This window comes from Hypanus sabinus, chromosome 8 (genome assembly GCF_030144855.1).
Source record: "Hypanus sabinus isolate sHypSab1 chromosome 8, sHypSab1.hap1, whole genome shotgun sequence".
Taxonomy (NCBI): Eukaryota; Metazoa; Chordata; class Chondrichthyes; order Myliobatiformes; family Dasyatidae; genus Hypanus; species Hypanus sabinus.
Window position 1 is genome coordinate 29,833,139 of NC_082713.1, and position 22,184 is coordinate 29,855,322.

Consider the following 22,184-nt stretch of genomic DNA (forward strand, 5'->3'; position numbering starts at 1 on the left):
ACAGATCAAAGACTTCGCCAATAGCTATTCGGGATGCCAAAAAGTTCAAAATACGCCCCCACGGACACTGCTACACCTGTGGGAGTGGCCAACTTCACCATGGCAAAGAGTACATATTGACTTTGCTGGGCCATTTGTGGACTGCGTGTTTCTGATTGCTGTGGCCGAAGGTTATATCAAGAAAGTTAACCACCTCACCAAAAATTGTCTCCGCTCTGAAGACTACCTTCACCAGAAATGGCTCACCAGAACAAATTGTGAGTGACAATGAACTATAATACACGTTAGAAGAATTCTAACGAAATTCTAAATGAATTTCTTCATTTTCATGAAGAAAAGTGGCATCAGACATTTCAAGTCAGCTCTTCACTACCCAGCGATGAATGGGTTAGATGAAAGGTTTATCCAAACATTCAAGAAGTCCATTAAAGTGATGGACAAGGAGGATATTTCTCTACAGCAGAAGGTGGACAACTTCCTTTTTGTCTATCAGAACTCTGGTCACGTGATGACAAATCAAACACCCACAATGCTGCCTGTAAAGCTGTTCATGAGCAGGAATCTGCAATCTCGCATAGACCTCCTGAAACCAGATCTACAGAGGGAAGTGCAGAACAAACAGTTGCTATGAAGTAGCAAGGGGTTTTGAGATTGGGCAGGAAGTCCTAGTGTGTGATAAACGAGAAGATAAGTAGACACCTAATAGGATATCTACAAGAACTGGACCACTGATGTACACATTGGATATTGGAAATCAGACATCATGTGGACCAGATACTGGAATGCTCAACTGAAGAACACACCTTAGTCGACTACATCCAACATGATGGACACATTACAGTCACCAGACTTACCTCTCAGTGATGATGTCACTGCCAGCAATGTGACACCAGGAAACCGAGAGCAATGTCTTAGACAAGAAATCTACTAAACCTGATGCCACTCCATATGGTCCAGAGGCACGACGAGAGCGTTACCATTGACCAGACGCCTGCCAAACTGATGCCATTCCACAGGTCAGAGGTGCTATTCTGAAAGAAGTAGAGCACCACCCAAAAGACTGAATCTTTAGAACTGTGAAGTTAGTTGTGGACTGTTACTGTGAAAGCATGTTTATTTGGAATATGGGTTTATGAAAGGGAAATTAATGTTTTGAACATATACAGTTTTATGTTGCATTAATCTAAAGGAAGGAAAGTGTAATGCATGAATATATTTCCCTTAGCACTAAGTATTGCTCTGTTGTCTACTCAAGCGCGTTGTTCTCTCTCTCTCGCTGCAATGTTAATACACCAGTTAAAGCCATCTACCATGTGCATGCTTTTATTTTAATAAATATGTCGTTCTGCACAGACACACCACCAGCTACTTCTGTTCTTTTTATTAATAGTTACTATCACCCGGTGCTCCCTGTTTATGAACCCATGAAGTCTTCTGTTTTACACTTTTTTTTAACCCTATCATCTGTATCCTCTTCTGAAGAGACACAGGCTGTGCTTTTTTTAAAATTCAATATTTCGCTGTGCTTTTTTAGAACTTGTACGTCCCACTGCACTTCAACACGGTCGTTTCAGGTTCATTTAAAAATACCTCATTGCTACTGTTATGTTTTGTAACTCCAATTGAAAGGAAACTAATTGAAAGGAAAACAAAGGAGCCAAGAGAAGCAAGTACTAGCTCGTTTATAACTTCAAGTAACTTGCGCATATCACTTGGTGGCGTGATGGTGTATGCCATTTACGTACTCTTACAGAGAACCCACAGTGCATTATTTAAACAACAAAGAATGCTTAATCAAGCAATGTATTTACAATATTTCTCAAATATTACTGAAATATGAAATACACTACACTCTGTTCATTCTCATTCTCCCACACTGCCAGGAGAATGCATCCATGTCTGAGAACAAACAAGTTTGTACAGAAATCATCAACATTTTCTTCAGTACATCAAATTGCTAGTAGAATCACAACACAATAATTCAATCAGCAATTAAACTACCAATAGTCGATGATTCTTTTAAATATTGCTAGTATAGTGTCTTCCTGTTGTTTAACACATATTAAGCTGTATGGGAATGTTAGCTGGAGCATTGAGCAACAAAATACCAATGTTGGCATCCTACCATGTTGATTGGCATCAAGATCTACATTCCCTGTATGTGTTAACAACATCATCCATATGGTTCCTGGCACACCCAGAATTATATGCTTCACGAGCAGCATTTTACAGAAGTAAGGGCATATACAATCTTCAAATCACTTGTAAATAATTAAAAGAATTAAACCAATACAAATAATATAAGAAGTACTTTACCTTTTTCTCCTATAATCCTACAATTGGCTTGGAATTCTTGTGCAAAGACTAATAGGACATGGGGGGCAGATTCCCCTGTAGATATCTCAGCAAGCTTTGGCTGCACCCTTTCATCCCAAGCTAAACCTACTGCTGATGTGCCATTGAGAAATGACTGAGAGCTGAGTGAATAAGTACGACACTTTCGTATGTGTACAGGAATTGAGCAACTTACCAGCTCCTTCACTGTGACAGGATCATGGCCAAAAACTGATGTGACATTCTCTTGGCTGGAAAACTCCATTTACGTTTATCAATATGTATTTCTTTTAACTTACTAAATTTTCCAGGATCTGGGCTTTGCTGACAGGGTGAATATTTATTGCCCTTCACTGACTGGCTTGAGAACATGGAGTATCACTTCAAAGTAGGTGGATAAGGTTTGCAGTTCAACAATCAAGGTCAGGGAGTACATGAAAAGAGCTAGCTTTCAATCAGGATGGTGATCGAGATTGTAAAGGCAGACCTTTGCAGCACCTTCTCTGAGTTGAGGAACGACCAACCCACAAAGGATTCATTAGAAAGGGCCAATAAAGATAGTGCAGGTGCAAGCTGGTGGCCACTCTTGTGAGTGTGTCAGTGTTTACAGTGGCTTAGGCAAGATCAGGCTTGGGTGAGGTAAAGTATCTTGTAAGTTACTCTCTTTCAGTTCTTATTTGTTCATTCCTCGTCTGCTAGGGCATAATAGTTTAGTAAGAATGGCTCCAGGGACAGTGTTTTGTATTGTGTGTGGGATGTGGGAAGTCTGGGAAACCTCCAGACTCCCGCATAAACACATCTGCACCAAGTGCACTAAAGCGCAGCTCCTGAAAGAACGTATTATGAAGCTGGAGCTGTAGCTCGATAACCTTTCACTCATACAGGAGAATGAGGAGGTGATGGACAGGAGCTACAGGGAGGTAGTTACCCCTAGATTACAGGTGACAGGTAAGTGGGTGACCGTCAGCAGAAGGAGGGAAAATGCGCACACAATGCAGAGTACACCTGTGGCCATACCCCTCAGTAATAAATATATAACTATTGAGGGGGACAAACCATAGAGGCACTGAGTCTGGTGCTGTGGCCCAGAAGAACAGAGAGGTAAAGAGGACTTCAGTGTTGATGGGTGATTCTTTAGTCAGAGGAACAGAGACAAGGTTCTGTGGGCACGATAGAGAAACCCAGATGGTATATTGCCTCCCTGGCGCCAGGATCAGGGATGTCTTAGATCCGGTCCATGGCATTCTCAAGGGCGAGGGGGAGCAGCCAGAAGTCTCGGAATATATAGGCACCAGTCACATAGGTAGACGAGATAAGGAGGTCTTGAAAAGAGATTTTAGGAAGCTAGGTAGAAAGCTCAGAAAGAGGACCTCAGGGGTAGTGAGCTCTGGAGTGCTGCTTGTGCCACATGCCAGTGAGGGTAGGAATAGGGTGATTTGCCGGGTGAATGCGCGGCTGAGAAACTGGTGCAGGGGCAGAGGTTCAGATTAATGGACTATCGGGATCTCTTCTGGGGTTCTGGGGAAGGTACAGCCAGTACAAAGGGACGGGTTATGCCTGAAAAAGAAGGGGTTCAATAGCCTTATGGGCAAGTTGGCTAGAGTTGTTTGGGTGGGTTTAAATTAATTTGGGAACCGGAGTGATAGTGCTGACGATGAGATAGCTGGTTTACAAACAGAGACAATGTGTAGTGAGGAGAAGCTGTTGACAGGGCAAATTATAGTCAACAGGATGAATTGCAACGTCAAAGGTAGACAAAATTGAAAAGGGTGATGAATACAGGACTGCAGGACTGACAGTGTTATATTTTAATGCACATGATATATGGAATAAGGTCACAGAGTTACATATTGGCATGTATGATTTTGTAAACATCACTGAATCGTGACTGAAAGAAGATATAGCTGGGAGCTTAATGTTCAAGGACACTCCATGAGACTATAAGAAACAGGAGTTTTACTTCTGTTCTTAAGAATCACCCCTCAATCACCCCTCAATTTTGAGGCTGTGCCCTCTAGTTCCGAATACCCTATCATAGGAAACATACTTTCCACATCCACCCTATCTAGTCCTTTCAAGATCTGGTAGGTTTCAACGAGATCCCCAAGCATTCTTCTAAATTCGAGTGAGCACAGGCCCAAAGCTGCCAAACACTCCTCATAAAAGAACCCCTTCTTTCCCAGAATCATCCTTGTGAACCTCCTCTGGACTCTCTCTAATGACAACACATCCTCTCTGAGATATGGGGCTTAAGAATGTTGACAACACTCCAAGTGCAGCCTGACCAGTGTCTTATAAATGCTCAGCATTATCTCCTTGCTTATATATTCTATTCCCATTGAAATAAATGCCACCATTGCAATTGCCTTCTTTACCACAGACTCAAACTGTAAATTAACTTTCTGGGAGTCTTGCTTGAAGACTCCTAAGTCCCTCTGCACTTCTGGTGTTTGAACCTCCCCATTTAGATAATAGTCCGTACTATCGTACCTTTTACGAAAACACATTATCATAAATTTCCCAACACAGTAATGCATCTTTTTTGCCCATTCTTCCAATTTGTCTATGTCCTGTTGCTATCCCATCGCTTCCTCAGTGCTACCTACCCCTCCACCTATCTTCGTTTCATCTGCAAACTTTGCCACAAAGCCACTATCTAAATCATTGACAAACAAAGTAAAAAATAGCAGACCCCTGAGAAACATCACTAGTCACTGGCAGCCAACCAGAAAAGGTCCTTTTTATCCCCACTCGCACCTTCTGCCTGACAGCCAGTCTGCTATCCATGCTAGTATCTTTCCTGTAACACTATAGGATTCTATCTTGTTCAGCAACCTCAAGTATGGCGCCTAATGCCTACCAAAAATCCAAGTAAATGACATCTAATGCCTCTCCTTTGTCCACCCTGCTTGTTACTTCCTTGAAGAACTCTAACAGATTTGTCACGCAAGATTTCCCTTTATAGAAAACACGTTCACTTTGACTTATTTTGTTATTCAAGTACCCTGAAAACCTGAAAGATCATGACAAATGCACCCGTTATCTCTTTAGCAATCTCTTTCATGACTCTGGGATGTAGTCCATCTGGTCCAGGTGACCTATCCACTTTAAGACCTTTGAGTTTGCCTAGCACGTTTTCTTTTGTAATAGTAATGACACTCACTCTAGCTCCCTGACACTCTGGCACACTGCTAGTGTCTTCCACAGTGAAAACAGATGCAAAGTACTTATTAACTTCATCTGCTGTTTCTTTATTCCCAATTATTACATCACCAGCATCACTTTCCAGTGGTCCAATATCACGTCTCACCTCCCTTTTACTCTTTATATAACTGAAAAAAAACTTCTGGTATCCTGCTTTATATTATTGGCTAGTCTGCCTTCATTTTACATCTTTTCCTTTCTTATAGCTTTTTAGTTGCCTTTTGTTGAATTTTAAAAGCACCCCAAGTAAGTACACAACGCTGGAAGAACTCAGCAGGACAGGCAGCATCTGTGAGAAAAGAGTAGCCAATAAGTTCTTCCAGCGTTGTGTACGTATTCTTTGATGCATAAGTCAGATGTATCAGTATCACAATGGAATAAAGGGAATTAGAGAGTCATAAGAGGGAGGAGGTTGCCCAGATGGATTGGAGGAAATTACTGCCAGGGATGACAGCTGAGCAGAATAGTTGAGTTGTGTACGTATTCTTTGATCCACAGCATCTGCAGTTGTATTTTTATGTTTTGACTCATGCTTCTCCCCCTCAAATTACAGTATGAATTCAATCATATTATGATCACTGTCTCTTAAAGGTTCCTTTACGTTAAGCTCACTAATAAGGTCTGGGTCTTTTCACAACACCCAACGTAAGATGTTCTTTCCCCGAGAAGGCTCAAGCACAAGCTGCTCTAAAAAGCTATCTCATAGACATTCAACAAATTCCCTCCCTTGCGATCTGACACCAACCTGATTTTCCCAATGCCCTTGCATAAGGAAGTCCCCCATTGCAATAGTGTCATTACCCCATATTACTTTACGTGCCTTTTCCAGCTCCCTTTGCAATCTTAAACCCACATCTTGGCTACTATTTGGAGGCCTATGTATGGTTCCTATAATGGTTTATTTACCCTTGCAATTTCATAACTTCATCCACAGATATTCAACATTCTCTGACCCTATGTCACGTATTTCTAAAGATGTAATTCTATCTCTTACCAACAAAGCAACGTCATTGCCTGTCCTTTTGATACAAGGTATATCCTTTGACGTGAAGCTCCCAACTATGGCCTTCTTTCAGTCACAACACAGTGATGTCCACAATGTTATGCCAACCAATCTCTAGCAACAGGAGTTCGCCCATCTTATTCTGAATGCTCCGCACATTTAAATACAACGTCCTGCATTCACTAATGGTGTTCCACAAGGGTCTGTGTTGGGACTAATTCTTTTTTACATTAAAGGTCAGTGATTTGGATGATAGAATTGAAGGCTTTTTTGCAAGTTTTGCAGACAATCTGAAGACAGGTGGTTTTGAGGAAGTAGAGGGGCTACAGGAGGACTTAGATTAAGAGAATGGGCAAAGAAGTGGCAGATGGAATACAGTGTCGGGAAGTGTATGGTCATGCACTTTGGTAGAAGAAATAAAAGAGCTGACTGTTTTCTAAACTCAGGCGCATATAGACTTGGGAGTCATTGTGCAGGATTCCTTAAAGTCTTGCATTTTGCTACCAGCAGGTTAAGGTCTATTTTCTGTGAGCATGTTTGCTTGCTTGTTGCAATACAAGCAGTTTAATAGGAACTCTTCAGTGGAAAATTAAAGTTCTTTTCTCTTAATAAATCATTAACTCATCTACTGGGAAAGGATAATGCGGTTGTTTTCGTTTGCACAGATTATACACATTTCTATATATTCTGCCTCCTTTAATACAACCACATGGTACAAATTCCATAGGATCAATAAGTGCAACATAATAAAGATTAATTGTATGATAATTCAATATCAGGATCTCATGAATAAATTGGTGACAAGTTGAGCCATGAGATAAACTAGAACATAAATCCTTGTTCAAGTAAGTTACAAGGTCCCAACCATTGTGTCAATGGATGCCAATGTTCCTGTTGTTGAGATAGAGGAAGAATCAAACGTAGATTACTACGTTGACCATTTTCATGGATATTACACATGATTTCAATTGGCTGTGCTGTAAGGATTGAATAAATTAAAATCCTCTTGTTATATGACCTTTTGTTGTATGAAGAGTACAAGATTCCACAGTGCATATAAAAAGTATTTAGCCCCTTGGAAGTTTTCACATTTTATTGTTTTACAGCATTGAATCACAGTGTATTTAATTTGGCTTTTTTGGCACTGATCAAAAGAAAAAGACTTTCATGTGAAAGTGATCTGAATTAATTACAAATATATAACACAAATAATTGATTGCATAAGTATTCACTCCTCTTTAATATGACATACTAAATCATCATTAGTGCAGGCAATTGGTTTTGGAAGTCACAATTAGTTAAATGCAGATTCTTGTGTGATGGCAAGGTGGTTCAATTAATTGTAGTAAAAATACACCTGAATCTAGAAGGTTCAACTGCTGGTGAGTCAGTACCCTGGCAAAAACTACACCATGAAGACAAAAGAACACTCCAAGCAACTCTATGAAAATGTTGTTGAAAAGCACAAGTCAGGAGATGGATACAAGAACATTTTCAAGTCACTGAATATCCCTTGGAGTACAGTTAAGTCAATCATCAAGAAATGGAAGGAATATGGCACAACTGTGAATCTGCCTAGAGCAGGCTGTCCTCAAAAACTGAGTGGCCATGCAATAAGGGGACTAGTGTGGAAGGCCACCAAGAAACCTATGTCAACTCTGGAGGAGTTATAAGCTTCAGAGATTGAGATGGGAGAGACTGTGCATACAACCATTGCCCAGGTGCTTCAACAGTCACAGCTTTATGGGACCGTGGCAAAGAGAAAGCCAGTTGTAGTGCCCTGGTTCATATTTTACTGTTATGCTGTATGCATTTCATTTAGCAGTTCTGTAGGAGCAGTCTGTTCTGCTGTCAGCCTGTTTAGGTTATTGTTGAAGATAAGGGATGATGAGGAATGTGTGCCATCCAATTAGGATGATAGAACTGAGAGGAGGTTTTTCTGAGGGACATTAAGGCTGGGCTTGAGGCTTTTCTTTGGCGGAAGATGAAGAGGGAAGACGACATTCATATGTCCATTGGGATTCTTCCAATTTGAAAGGATGCTCCAGGGCATATTGGGAGCATGGCAACTTTCCAGCATGTCATGGTGAAAACGGTGGGGGATATGAACTTGCTTGAGGTACTGGTGTACCTGGACAATCTCATCATGTTCAGGTCCACCTTGGAGGAAAATGAAGTGAGGCTACTGAAGGTGCTGGGCTGCAAAGAGTTAAAACTTTCCCTGGACAAGTGACAGTTCTGTAAGACATCTGTCAACTATGTTGGGCACATAGTCTTATGGAATGGAGTAGCTACAGATCCACTGAGATAGAGGTGGTGACCACATGCCAAGGCCTCAAACTAAGTGCCCTGCACTTGTTCCTTGGATTCGGTGGTACAATCGGAGTTTAATGAAGGGCTACTCTAAAGTGAGTCACCCTTTAAATCAGCTTTTGTGTGGTTACCCTCCTGTGGGGACAAAAGGAGAGGACAGTAAAGATTATCTTAGCCTTTCAGAGCTGCTTGGAGTGAGATGGGAGGTGAAAAATGAAAAGGCCTTTCAGTCACTAAAGGAGCTGCTGATGAAAACTCCTGTGCTGGCTTTTGCAGACCCCCGATTGACGTATGTACTGCATACGGATGCCAGCAGAGAGAGCTTAGGAGGTGCTCTGTATCAGGATCAGGACACAGGGTTGAGACCTGTCACATTTGTCAGGTGGGGTCTGTCTTCTTCTGAGAAAAACTAACCCACACAAAAGTCACAATTGGGAAAGACTGCAGTGCTCAGATGTGCAAAGCTGATAGAGACCTATCCACACAGACTCAAGGCTGTAATTGTTGACAAAGGTGCATCTATAAAATATCGACTTGAAGGGGGTGAATACTTATGCCATCAAATATTTTGTGTTTTATATTTGTAATTAATTTAGATCACTTTGTAGAGATCTTTTTTTACTTTGATACTAAAGAGTCTTTTTCTGGTGATTAGTGTCAAAAAAGCCAAATTAAATCCATTGTGATTCAATGTTGTAAAACAATAAAACATGAAACCTTTCAAGGGGGTGAATACTTTTAACAGGCACTGTATATGTGTGAAATTCTGGAAGGGAAGTTTGAGCTGGCAACATTGAAGTTGCACATTTACCAGCTTCAGTCGGTTCGATGTTTGCATGGATTTCTAAACATACTGCAGATGCTGGAAATCCAGAGTAACACACACCAAATGCTGTAGAAACTTAGCAGTTGGGCAGCATCTATGGAAAGGAATAAAAACTCTAATTTTTGGATTGTGACCCTTCAGTTCACTCTTTATTCCTCTGCATAGATGCTGTCTGACCTGCTGAGTTCCTCCAGCATGTTGTATGTATCAAACTCTAAGTGGTTTTGATGCTTTTTACCAGCATTAATTTTCTTCTTGAAAAAGAGGGCTGTCTTTGTAGACTAAACTCTGTGAGAATTCACTACTAACAGAAGAATAGCAAAAATTAATTGTGATTATGTAATATGGAAAGCAATAAAATTTTCAGTAAATTGGACAGTTGAGATAATTCCAAGCTAACAGCCAGGCAAAATTATCTAAACTGTGCTTCCTAGGAGATTATTGTCCTGCAGAAACATTTAAAAAAGATATATACTGCATCTCATTGATCCACTTTGACCCTGTGAGGTTTGTTTATTAATTCTAAATCACTACGTTATTCTGCTAAGAAAACAAAGAAGCTGCATTGCACAACTCATGACGGCACAGCTAAATCCTAATAAACAGGCAATTGGTTTGCAAAAGCAAAACTCAAAAAAGTTTCTAAGCTGCAACAAACATTGCAGTTTAATACTTTTTTATTCACTAACCTGACATAAATATAAACAAATACTTATCAGATACTATAGATTATCCACTACTTACATTTCTTGTTAAGGTTATAATTGTGCTCACTGTGAAATTTGGCCAGGGTTTGATAGATCATAGTTACATTTCTTACAGCTTTCAATGTATCCCAATTTCACTACTTCATGCAATTGGGTATGCCAAGTAGAAAAAAATAAATTACCTTTCCGGTTACACACTTCCAAAATATGATTAGTTGCTCAGCTGGCTCACTGACTGTTAATCATTCGCTGTGAATTGCAATTCTTTTGCTTAAAAGAAACTGGAGTTGCTATCTTTCCATTGTGATAGATGAGATTTGACAAAATGTATCTCATAACAACTCTATTGTAGGAGAGACGCCTAGACAGTCTCCCTAAAAGGGAGGCAGTCTGATTTAGGAAATCAATTTATATACTCATGATAAAATGGAATCTAAAATGCAAGTTTAATGTTTGGTAGTGTGTTCTTCTATAATAGGATGGAAGTCTACATTTTTCATTGTCGCACTAAACAGACATTACCCGATTTGGACCTGGCCGTATGTTGGCAGAACCAAGCTAATTTAGGAGAAACAACTTTATTTATATTATGACAATCTTGTTCTGGGATCTCGCCAGTTTGGGACAGTGAATCTGTTAAAAACTCTTAAAAGAAACCTTAAAAGTAGTGGTGGATAAATATAAAAGAATGCAGAGGCTGTAATCCAATTCAGCATATAGTTAAACTTGGCAATAGTCAGCAGGTTAATAAAAATGACTGTCAAAACAGCTGGGGTTTGCCCTGATTAGGAGCACATATTTTCCGCCTGTTGTAAGTAATGGGAAAATCTATCCTAATGCATTTTTTCTTATCAACTCAAATGACAAATTAATATCTTGATGGTACATTTAATATTTACAAGCGCTAGCTGAGTGCACAAACATAAAGTACAAACAGATCTGTGTGGGATTTTCAAATCAGTATTTATAGTAAAGGATCTCTGGCGAAGAGTTAATATAAACCAGAATAATTTTATTTGGATTTCATAGCGGTGGGTTAAGATCCAAAAGCATGGTCTGAATATTAAATAAAGTCAGCTGCAGAAAGTTAGGAAAAATTGAGGTTGATTAAATATATTGAGATTTATACTAACATCTTGAATAGATAATGAGGAACATTAAGAATTAATTCATAATTATCAATGAATATAAAAGCTCCCCTGGCAAAGTAATTGCACTGTGGTTAACTCTAGAAGTTAAAAAAAATACAGATTAAAGAATAAGCTTACAATATTGCTAAAACAAAAGTAAGCATGAGCACTGGAACTGTGTTGGAAATCAATAAGAAATAGAGCATTTACAAATGAAAAATCCTAGATTAGTGAAACCTAGGACCCCAAAAGTCAGGGACTCTTAGATTAAGTGGATATGGAAGTGACGATATCATTTTTGTAAAAATCCATCTTCATTTTAGAGGACAGAAAAAAACATAGTTGCAAGTCACAAAAAAATTCAGTGATTACAATTCAAGAATCAAAGATTCAAAGTACATTTATTATTATATTGTGTGCAGTATACAACCCTGAGATTTAGATTTGCATTCTAAGTTACTTGGATGAAAGACACAGATATATAACCGCTCTATTAATGTTGAAAAAGTAGATGGAAAAGTGAACTGTGAATGGATGAGAAAGAGGTTCAAAAGGATGGATTAAGTGTCTGAGGGCAGATATAATTTTGGGTAAATGTGGCATCACTTACTTTGATAAGAAGACTAGAAAAACAGATTAATCTCTAAAAGATAAATTATTCGTTCGGAAGGATTTAAATGTTTTTGTGTATAAATGACGGAAAGTTGATGTAAAAACATGCAAAAGGAAAACAGTTACTAATAATTACAGGATGGATGGGGAGAGTGTGAGAGGAAGGAACTCTTGCTGAAGTTACAATGGGCTTTAAAGGAATATTATCTGGAGTACTGTGAAGAAGTGTAGAATTTGAAACCATTTCTCTAAAGAAGGATAGTCTTTCTTAATAGGTGAAAAGCAGTTTTACTCTTTTTTTTTATTTTGGTGGGGATGGAAACAGTATCCAATGTATTAGGAGCAGTTTAGTGGACTAGATAGAAGAATGAGAGAGATTTTCATAGAACTTAAAGTCAGAGCAATAAGCACGGGTATAGGCCCTTCATCCCAACCAGTCTGTGCTGACCATTGTTTAGAATTCTTGCAGAGCTCAACAAGACCTTTATTGAGAGGTTGTTTCTGCTGGACATAGAGCCTCAAACCATGGCCCATGCACCCAGGATACCCGGCTGCCATTCAAAAAGTGTTTGTCTTTGGAATTCCAAGCCACAAAAATTGTGGATAATTTGAGCATGAAATGGACTGGCTTTTAGCATAAGGAAATCAAGGGTTATGAGGAAAGTGTAGGAGAACGTCGAGGATCAGGCAGAGCAACTTGTTGAGCAGTGCAGCCCACCAGTACATATTCCTTATGCTTGTTGAAGTCTTGGTCACTGGATACAAAACAATGGGAAATAATTTCCTGGATGCAAGTCCACTGTGGAAAATAATAATGGGAAAACACATATATTTTATATTGGTTCAATAAAGGGGGTAGAAGAGAAATCTTAGGCATATTTTCTTTCAATCATTCAGTTTCTTCATCATGGGAAGAGACTATTAAAGCAATGTTTTATAATTTGGCAAAACTCCAATAAACTAGCCCCCTTTGCACTGGCAGATTTTCTAGACTATTGGTTATTACTCCTATTAACAACCCCACACATTTTTATTTTGTAATGTTAAAATTTAATTGAGTAATATAATAATCCCAAGAGTTTAAGGGGAGTGTAAGGAACTGCACCTGATAAGCCAAATGTCAAACAGTCAGATTTCAGAACAATTAGACATTAGACTAATAGAGTTTTGCTGTTGTTAAAAGTAAAAGACTTTGTGAAGGAAAGAACAATGTTAATCAACTAATCATTAAAAAAATTCTTTTGGTGTCAATAAACTTAGAAATTTTTATTTACCTGTTATGCTTCTTTTAAAATATTACGGTCCAGCAATAAGTGAAATTGTTATATTCAGGAATGAGTTAAGACCATGGCAGCCATTAGAAATCAACTGAAAGTCAAAATTAACTGTGATCCAGTTATAGAAAACTTAAAGCTTAAACAGATAAAATGTTCAAAGGAGGTAAATAAAAATAAACACCTTTGATAAACGTTTAATAGTGAATTCCTAGCAATGCTTACTTGGTATAAATATTTAGTAAGTGGACTTACGTTGAAAAGGCATTGTTTTGCTTCTCACACCGTATTCCCTTGCAATTGTTGGGCTCCTCTGAGGCGCTGGTTTCATAGTAAAAGTACAGCTGATTCAGTCCATTTGCAAAAGCAAGCAACACCAGGCAATAGATGAAGAGGAACTTGAGAATATCAAGGAGCATGCGACCCAGTGAAATCTGCAGTGGTCCCAGGTGAGAGTTTGCAGTGAACAGTGAGATTAAACGAAGGGAGCTGAAGATATTGGCTATAGCAAAGAGGGCTTCAGCTATCAGTGTCGGGTGCCACATCTCCCATTCTTCTCGAGGACGTGAGCCATTGTACTTCAAAACAAATAACAAGTTAGATATCAACAATAGGAACATAAGATCATAAGACAGAGGATCAGAATTAGGTCATTCAGCCTATCGAGTCTGTTCTGCCATTCTATCCCTCTCAACCCCATTCTCCTATATTGTCAATTAAGCTTTAACATCCTAACTAATCCAAAATCTATCGAACTCTACTTTAAATATCACCACACTCTGGCTAAAGCAATTCATCCTCAGCAACATACACAAAATGGCGGAGGAACTCAGCAGTCTAACTAACAGACCAAACTTACCACATTTAATAAGCAGTATATTGCGGCTGATTTGAATCTTCGGAGAAACCCCCACCCCACACTGAGCTCTGGATGAAGTAGAGCCAGTTTACAAATCTTTCCCACCTCACAGCCTGAGAGAAGAGGCAAATTTGCCTTTAATTTCTATCCACTTCAGCACAACTGAATTTGTAGTGGTGACAACAGCAGATGGGTGACACTCTTGCACATGTATATTGCTAACGTCCAGCAATGAAGCTATTGCATTCAATGTTCAAAGTACAAAGTACATTTACATCAAAGTACAGATATGTCACCATCTGCTACCTTGAGATTCATTTGAATCATTCAAAGTTATCACTAGTTGTTATCTACAAACAAAACTAACTTAAACATCACACATCAACTAATTAGCCTCAAGGCTGATGTGATTGGCTCTGAAATAGATTTTACTCTGGTCTTCTAGAATTCTACCCAGGGAACATGAGCCGCCATTTCATATAATGTAAACTGTTCTCTTCATAAGACCATAAGATATGGAAGCAGAATTAGGCCAGTTGGCCCATCGAGTCTGCTCCACAAATTTCATCATGGCTGATCCGTTTTTCCTCTCAGCCACAATCTCCTACCTTCTTTCCATATCCCTTCATGCCTTGACCAATAAAAAATTATCAATCTCTGTCATAAATAAACATAAAGACAACCTCCATGGCAGCCTATGGCAATGAATTCAATGATTCACTGCCTTCTGGCTAAAGCAATTCCTCCTCTAAAAGAACATTCCTCTGTTTTAAGACTGTGCCTGCTGGTGTTAGACACTCCCACCATAGGAAATATCTCTCCCCATCCAATCAATCAAGGCCTTTCACTATTCAATAGGTTTCAATTAGGTCACCCCTCATTCTTCTGAATTCCAGTGAATACAGGCCCAAAACCTTCAAACACTTTTCATATGACAAGCTGTTTATTCCTGGTATCATTTTTGTGAACCTCATTTGATCCCTGTCCAGCTTCAGCTTGTCGTTTCTGAGATAAGGGCCTAAAATTGCTCACAGTCCTCTAAGTGAGGCCTCACCAGTGCTTTATAAAGTTACATTACATCTTTGATTTTATATTCTAGTCCTCGTAAAATGAATGCTAACCTCACATTGCCTTTCCTCACCATAGGTTCAACCTGAAAATTAGCCTTTATGGGAATCCTGCAAAAGGACTCTGCTCCTCAGTTTTCTTTTGTATTTTTTCTCTATTTAGAAAATAAACAACCCTTACAGATCTTCTACCAAAGTGCATGACCATACACTTCCCGACACTGTATTCTATCTGCCATTTCTTTGTGCATTCTCCTAATCTGTCTAAGTCCTTCTGTTGCCTCTCTACTTCCTCAAAACTACCAGCCCCTCCGCCTATCTTCGCATCATCTCCAAACTTTGCAGCAAAGCCATCAATTCTATCATCCAAATCATTGACATATAACCTATAAAAAGTGGTCACAACACAGACCCCTGTGGAACACCACTAGTCATTGGCAGCCAACCCAAAGAGCCTCCCTTTATTCCCACTCTTTGCCTCTTGCCAATCAGCCACTGCTTTATCTATGACAGCATTTTTCTTGTAATACCATGGGCTCATAGCCTGTTAAGTAGCCTCACTTATGGTACCTTGTCAAAAGCCTTCTGAAAATCCAAGTACACAACATCAACTGATTCTCCATTGTCTGTCCTGTTTGTTATTTCTTCAAAGAATTCCAACAGATTTGTCAGGCAAGATTTTCCCTTGAGGAAACCATACTGACCATAGCCTAATTTATCATGTGCCTCCACGTACTCCAAAACCACATCCTTAACAATTGACTCCAACATCTTCCAAACCACTGAGGTCAGACTAACTGGCCCCTAGTTTCCTTTCTTCTGTTTCTCTCCCTTCTTGAAGAACAGAGTGACATTTGCAATTTTCCAGTCTGTTGGAACCATTCCAGAATCCAGTGAATTTTTGAAAGATTATTATTAATGCCTCCACAGTCTCTTCAGCCACCTCTTTCAATACACCAACTGGTTCAGATGACTTATCTACCTTCAGACCTTTCAGTTTCCCAAGAATCCGCTCTCTAGTAATGGTAACTTCACATACTTCATGACCCCTAACAGCTGGAACTTCCTACATACCGCGAGTGTCTTCTACAGTGAGGACTGATACAAAAAACTTATTCAGTTCATCCGCCATTTCCTTGTCCCCCATTACTCCCTCTCCAGCACTGTTTTCCAGTGATCTGATATCCGCTCTCATCTCTCTTTTATACTTTATGTGTCCGAAGAAACTTTTGATATTCTCTTTAATATTATTGGCTAGCTTCATATTCCATCTTTACATTCTTAATGACTTTCTTAGTTGCCTTCTGTTGGTATTTGAAAGCTTCCTAATCCTTTAACTTCCCACTAATTTTTGGTATTTTATATGCCTCTCTTTGGCTTTTATGTTGGCTTTGATTTCTCTTGTTAGCCACAGTTGTATTATCTTGCCTTTAGAATACTTCTTCCACTTTAGGATGTATATATCCTGTGCTTTCTAAATTGCTTTCAGAAATTCCAGCCATTGCTGTTCTGCCGTCATCCTTGCCAGTGTTCTTTTCCGATCAGTTCTGGCCAAACCCTCTCTCAGGCTTCTATAATTTCCTTTACTCTACTGTAATACAGATACATCTGACATTGGCTACTCCTTCTGAAATTTCAGGGTGTATTTGATCATATTATGATCACTTTCCCCTAAGGGTTCTTTTACCTTAATCTCTTTAATCAACTCTGGTTCATTGCACAACACCCAATCCAGAATAGCTGCTGCCCTAAAGGGCTCAACCGCAAGCTACTCTAAAAAGCCATCTCATAAGCATCTTAGAATTTCCCTGTCTTGGAATCCTGCACATGCCTGATTTTCCCAATCTACCTGCATATTGAGTCTTGACTATTTTAACAATACCCTCTTACCATTCATTTTCAATCTCCCATTGCAACTTGTAGACCACATCCTTTCTACTGTTTGGCAGTCTGTATATAACTCCCATCAGGGTCTTTTTATCCTTGCAGTTTCTTAACTCTATCCACAACAGTTCAACACCTTTCAACCCAATGTTACCTCTTTCTAATGATTTAATTTCATTTTTTACTAACAGAGACACGCCTCTGAATTCTGCCTATCCATAACACCATAAGACACAGGAGCAGAATAAGGCCCTCAGTGGAGGGAAGTTCACATCTACCAATGCATTGGGCTGTCCCTACCACACTCTATGGTGCCCAATTATCAAGGTTGGTGCAGTTCCCGTACTAGGCAGTGATGCAGCCAGTCAGGACGCTGTCAGTGGTGCCCCTGTAGAAGGTCTTGAGGATTTGGGGGCTCATGCCGAATATCTTCAGTTGCCTGAGGTGTAAGAGATGCTATTGTGCTTTTTTTTGCCGCAGAGCTGGTGTGTACAGAACAAGTGAGATCTTCGGTGATGTGTATACAGAGGAACTTGAAACTACTCACCCTCTCAACTGCAGTCCCATTGATGTTAATTGGGGCAAGCCCGTCTCCATTCCTCCTGCATGATTGGCTCTTTTGATTTTTGAACACTGAGGGAGAGGTTGTTCTCTTGGGACCACTGTGTCAGGGTGTTTACCTGACCCTGTAGGCTGTCTCGTCACCGCTAGAAATAAGACCAATCAATGTTGTGTCATCTGCAAATTTTATCAGCAGATTGGAGCTGTGTGTGGCACCACAGTCTTTGGTGTAAAGGGAGTAGAGAAGGGGACTCAGGACACAACCCTGGGGGGCACCTGTGTTGACGGTCTGAGGGGCAGCCTTGAAATAAATGCCAACATTGTATTTGCCTTCTTTACCACAGACTCAGCCTGTAAATTAACCTTCTGGGAGTCTTGCACAAGGACTTCAAAGTCCCTCTTCACCTCTGATGTTTGAAACTTCTCCCCATTTCGGAACTAGTCCGCACTATTGTTCCTCTTACAAAAGGCATCACTGTACATTTTCCAACACTGTATTCTACCTGCTACATTTTTGCCCATTCTTCTAATTTGTCTAAGTCCTGCTGCAATACATTCAATACAATGTGTGTCCTTGGACATAATATTCCCAGTTATAATCTTCTTTCAGCCATGATTCAGTTATGTCTACAACACCATACTTGCCAACCTGTAGCTATGCTACAAGTTCATTGACCTTATTCTATGTACTGCAAGTATTCAAATATAACACTTTTAGTCCTTTATTCACCCTTTTCATTTTTGTCTGCCTTTTATGTTGCAATACATCCTGTTGACTGCAATTTTGCCCTATCATCAGCCTCTCCTTGCTAAGAGTCTACACGTTCCCTCTGTTTTTAAACCAATGACCTCATATTCAGCACCATCACTTTGATTTCCAGCTCCCTGACAAATTAGTTTAAACCCACATAGCCAACCTGCCTGCAAGGATATTGGACCCCTTCTGGTTCAGGTGTAACCCATCCCTTTTGTATAGGTCCTACCTTCCCCAGAGAGATCCCAATGATCCATAAATCTGAACTCCGGCCCCCTGCACCAGTTCCTCAGCCACTGGAATGCGGCACTAGCATCAAACTAGAGATTACTACCCTGGAGGTTCTGCTTCTCAGCTTTCTAACTAGCTGCCTAAAATCTCTCTTCAGTACCTCGTTACCTTGTCTACCTATGTCATTGGTGCCAGTATGTACCAAGACTTCTGGCTGCTTACTCTCGCTCTTGTGAATGCCATGGACACATTCTGCGACATCCCTGATCCTGGCACCAGGGTGACAACATACCATCCGGGTGTCTCTATCGCACCCACAGAACCTCATCTCCGTTCCTCTGACTAAAGGGTTTCTTATCAACACTGCAGTCCTCTTTACCTCTCTGCTCCTCTGAGCCACAGCACCAGACTCAGTGTCTGAGACCAAGTCACTGTGGCTCCCCCCAAGTAGGTCGTCCCCCTTAATAGTATCTAATGTCGTGTACTTATTATTAAGAGGAATGGCCGCAAGTGTACTCTGCACAGGCTGTGCATTTCCACTCTTTCTCCTGGCAGTTTCACAGGTGCCTGTCTCCCGCAGTCTAGGAGTGACTACCTCCCTGTAGCCCCTGTCTATTATTGTCCTGAACGAGCTGAAGATCATCGATCCGCAGTTCATTTCCTTAATACATTCTTTCAGGAGCTGTAGCTGGGTACACCTGGTGGAGATGTGTTTATCTGGGAGACTGGAGGTCCCCAGGTTTCCCACATCCCACACACAGTACATAACACTGCCCCGGAGCCATTCTCACTATACTGTGCACTAATAGATGAGGAATGAACAAATAAGAACACAGAGAGAGTAACTTACAAGATGATCTACCTCACCCAAGCCTGGTGAGCCAAAGCCACTCTAAAGACTGGCACACTCCGAAACAATGGCCGCTCCAAGAATGGCCACTCTGCTTGCACCTGTGCTATTTTCATTGGCCCTTTCTAATGATTCCCCTCTCATGGATTGGCCACTCCTCAACTCAAGAGAATCTGCCACAGAACTCTGCTGTTGAAATCTCGATTGCTGCCCGGATTAAGAAGTAGCTCTTTTTACGCACCCCTGATGTGGATTGTCCAGCTCATCAAGAATTTCATTCTTGGTACAGCAACTGCTTCACCTGTAACCACAAACAACTACAGAGAGTTGTGAACACGGTTCAGCATATCTCAGACACCAGCTTCCGTTCCATGGACTGTCCATGTATCTTGCTTCCTCAGTAAAGTAGCTAGCATAACCAAGGCCCTGGCCAGCCAACGTTCTCTCTTCTCCCCTCTCCCACTGAGCAGATGATGCACAACCTGAAAGCATGTACCAGCAAGCTCAAGGACAGCTTGTAAATGACTATTAAATGGATTCTGGCACATCACTGCAGTTCCTGTTACATTTAGTTCTGCATTTTGTTATTGTTTTACCTTGTTCTACCTCAGTGCCCTTGGAGCTTGCATCTGTGCAAGCTTTTCACTGAACCTTAATACATGTGACAGTAATAAACCAATTCCAATCTGTTTCCATTCCTGTCACCTTCTAGGAGGATGCATGCACCAAACTAAGTCTACTCCCACTATTTAATCAACTATATTACACTATCTTACCACTATCCTACCAATCTTATGGATGCTTTTATAAATGAATTATAATAAATAATAATTTATCACCCAACATCAGCTGTGTTTCTGCAAACAACTTGTTATATAGCAGGCTCACTGCTGAACCAGAGGGGTTAACTCCTCTCATCCCAACTCTGAATTGATTCCACAGCCTGTGAGCTCATTTTCAATACTCAGCTCATAGAAACATAGAAAACCTACAGCACAATACAGACCCTTCAGCCCACAAAGCTGTGCTGAAAATGTCCTTACCTTAGAAATTACCAAGGGTCACTCATAGCCCTCTACTATTCTGAGCTCCATGTACTTGTCCAGGAGCCTCCTAAAAGACCCTATCGTATCCACCTCCACCACCGTCGCCAGCAGCCCATTCCACACACTCACCACTCTCTGAGTAAAATCTTACCCCTTGACATCTCCTCTGTACCTACTCCCCAGCACCTTAAACCTGTGTCCTCTTGTGGCAACCATTTCAGTCCTGGGAAAAAACCTCTGACTATCCACACGATCAATGCCTCTCATCATTTTATACACCTCTATCAGGTCACCTCTCATTCTCTGTCGCTCCAAGGAGAAAAGGCCAAATTCACTCAACTTATTCTCATAAGACATGCTCCCCAATCCAATCTAGACAATATCCTTGTAAATCTCCTCTGCACCCTTTCTATGGGTTCCACATCCTTCCTGTAGTGAGGTGACCAGAACAGAGCACAGTACTCCAAGTGGGGTCTGACCAGGGTCCTATATAGCTGTATCATTACCTCTTGGCTCTTAAATTCAATCCCACGATTGATGAAGGCCAGTACACCATATGCCTTCTTAACCACAGAGCCAACCTGAGTAGCAGCTTTGAGCGTCCTATGGACTCGGACCCCAAGATCCCTCTGATCCTCCACAGTGCGAAGAGTCTTACCATTAATACTATATTCTGTCATCATATTTGACCTACCAAAATGAACCACCTCACATTTATCTGGGTTGAACTCCATCTGCCATTTCTCAGCCCAGTTTTGCATTCCATCAATGTCCTGATATAACCTCTGACAGCCCTCCACACTATCCACAACACCTCCAACATTTGTGTCATCAGCAAACTTACTAACCCATCCCTCCACTTCCTCATCCAGGTCATTTATAATGTTCTCAATACTCACCTGTTTATTTATTTATTATTATTTAGGTTTTTTTTTCTTTTTTGTCTTTTCACAGCTTGCTGTCTTTTGCACTTTGATAGTTTGTCCATCTTTGTTGTGGCAGTTTTTAATTGATTTGATTGTGTTTCTTTGTTTTTACAGTGCATGCCCACAAAAATGAAACATAAACTGCATGCACTTTGATAATAAATTTTCTTTGAACATTGAATAGAGAGCTGATAAATCACATGAATTGTCCATTAAAGCTTTATAAATGTATGCTATACATTTATATGTATGTATGCTATTAGTGGTCGCCAACCCGTTGATCGCAATCGACTGGTCGATCTTTGAGACTTTCCCAGTAGATCCCGAAAAAAATGAAAAATAAATGCACAAATACTGTTGGGAGATTGTTTCCGGGTTGCGGGGTTTTAGTTCCGTTCTTTCTGCCTAGTGCGCATGTGTGTAGCTCCCCCACCACGCACTACACAGTGTACTTCAGTGGTCCCCAACCACCGGGCCGCGAGGAAGCAATACGATTTAGCAATATGAAACGATATGAGTCAGCTGCACCTTTCCTCCTTCTCTGTCACGCCCACTGTTGAACTTGAACGCACCTGAGGTCATCAGTCACCTAAACGCAGTGAT

The 22,184-nt window shown here is 40.5% G+C and overlaps 1 protein-coding gene across 1 annotated transcript in view; it reads right to left on the reverse strand.

Moving 5' to 3' along the window:
• LOC132398007 (short transient receptor potential channel 5-like) overlaps positions 1-22,184 on the reverse strand; it is a 128,827-nt gene that overhangs the window by 35,047 nt on the left and 71,596 nt on the right. The window contains exon 6 of the mRNA XM_059976890.1: positions 13,659-13,981. Within this exon, the coding sequence (XP_059832873.1) occupies positions 13,659-13,981 (323 nt within the window). The remainder of the gene's footprint in view (positions 1-13,658; positions 13,982-22,184) is intronic.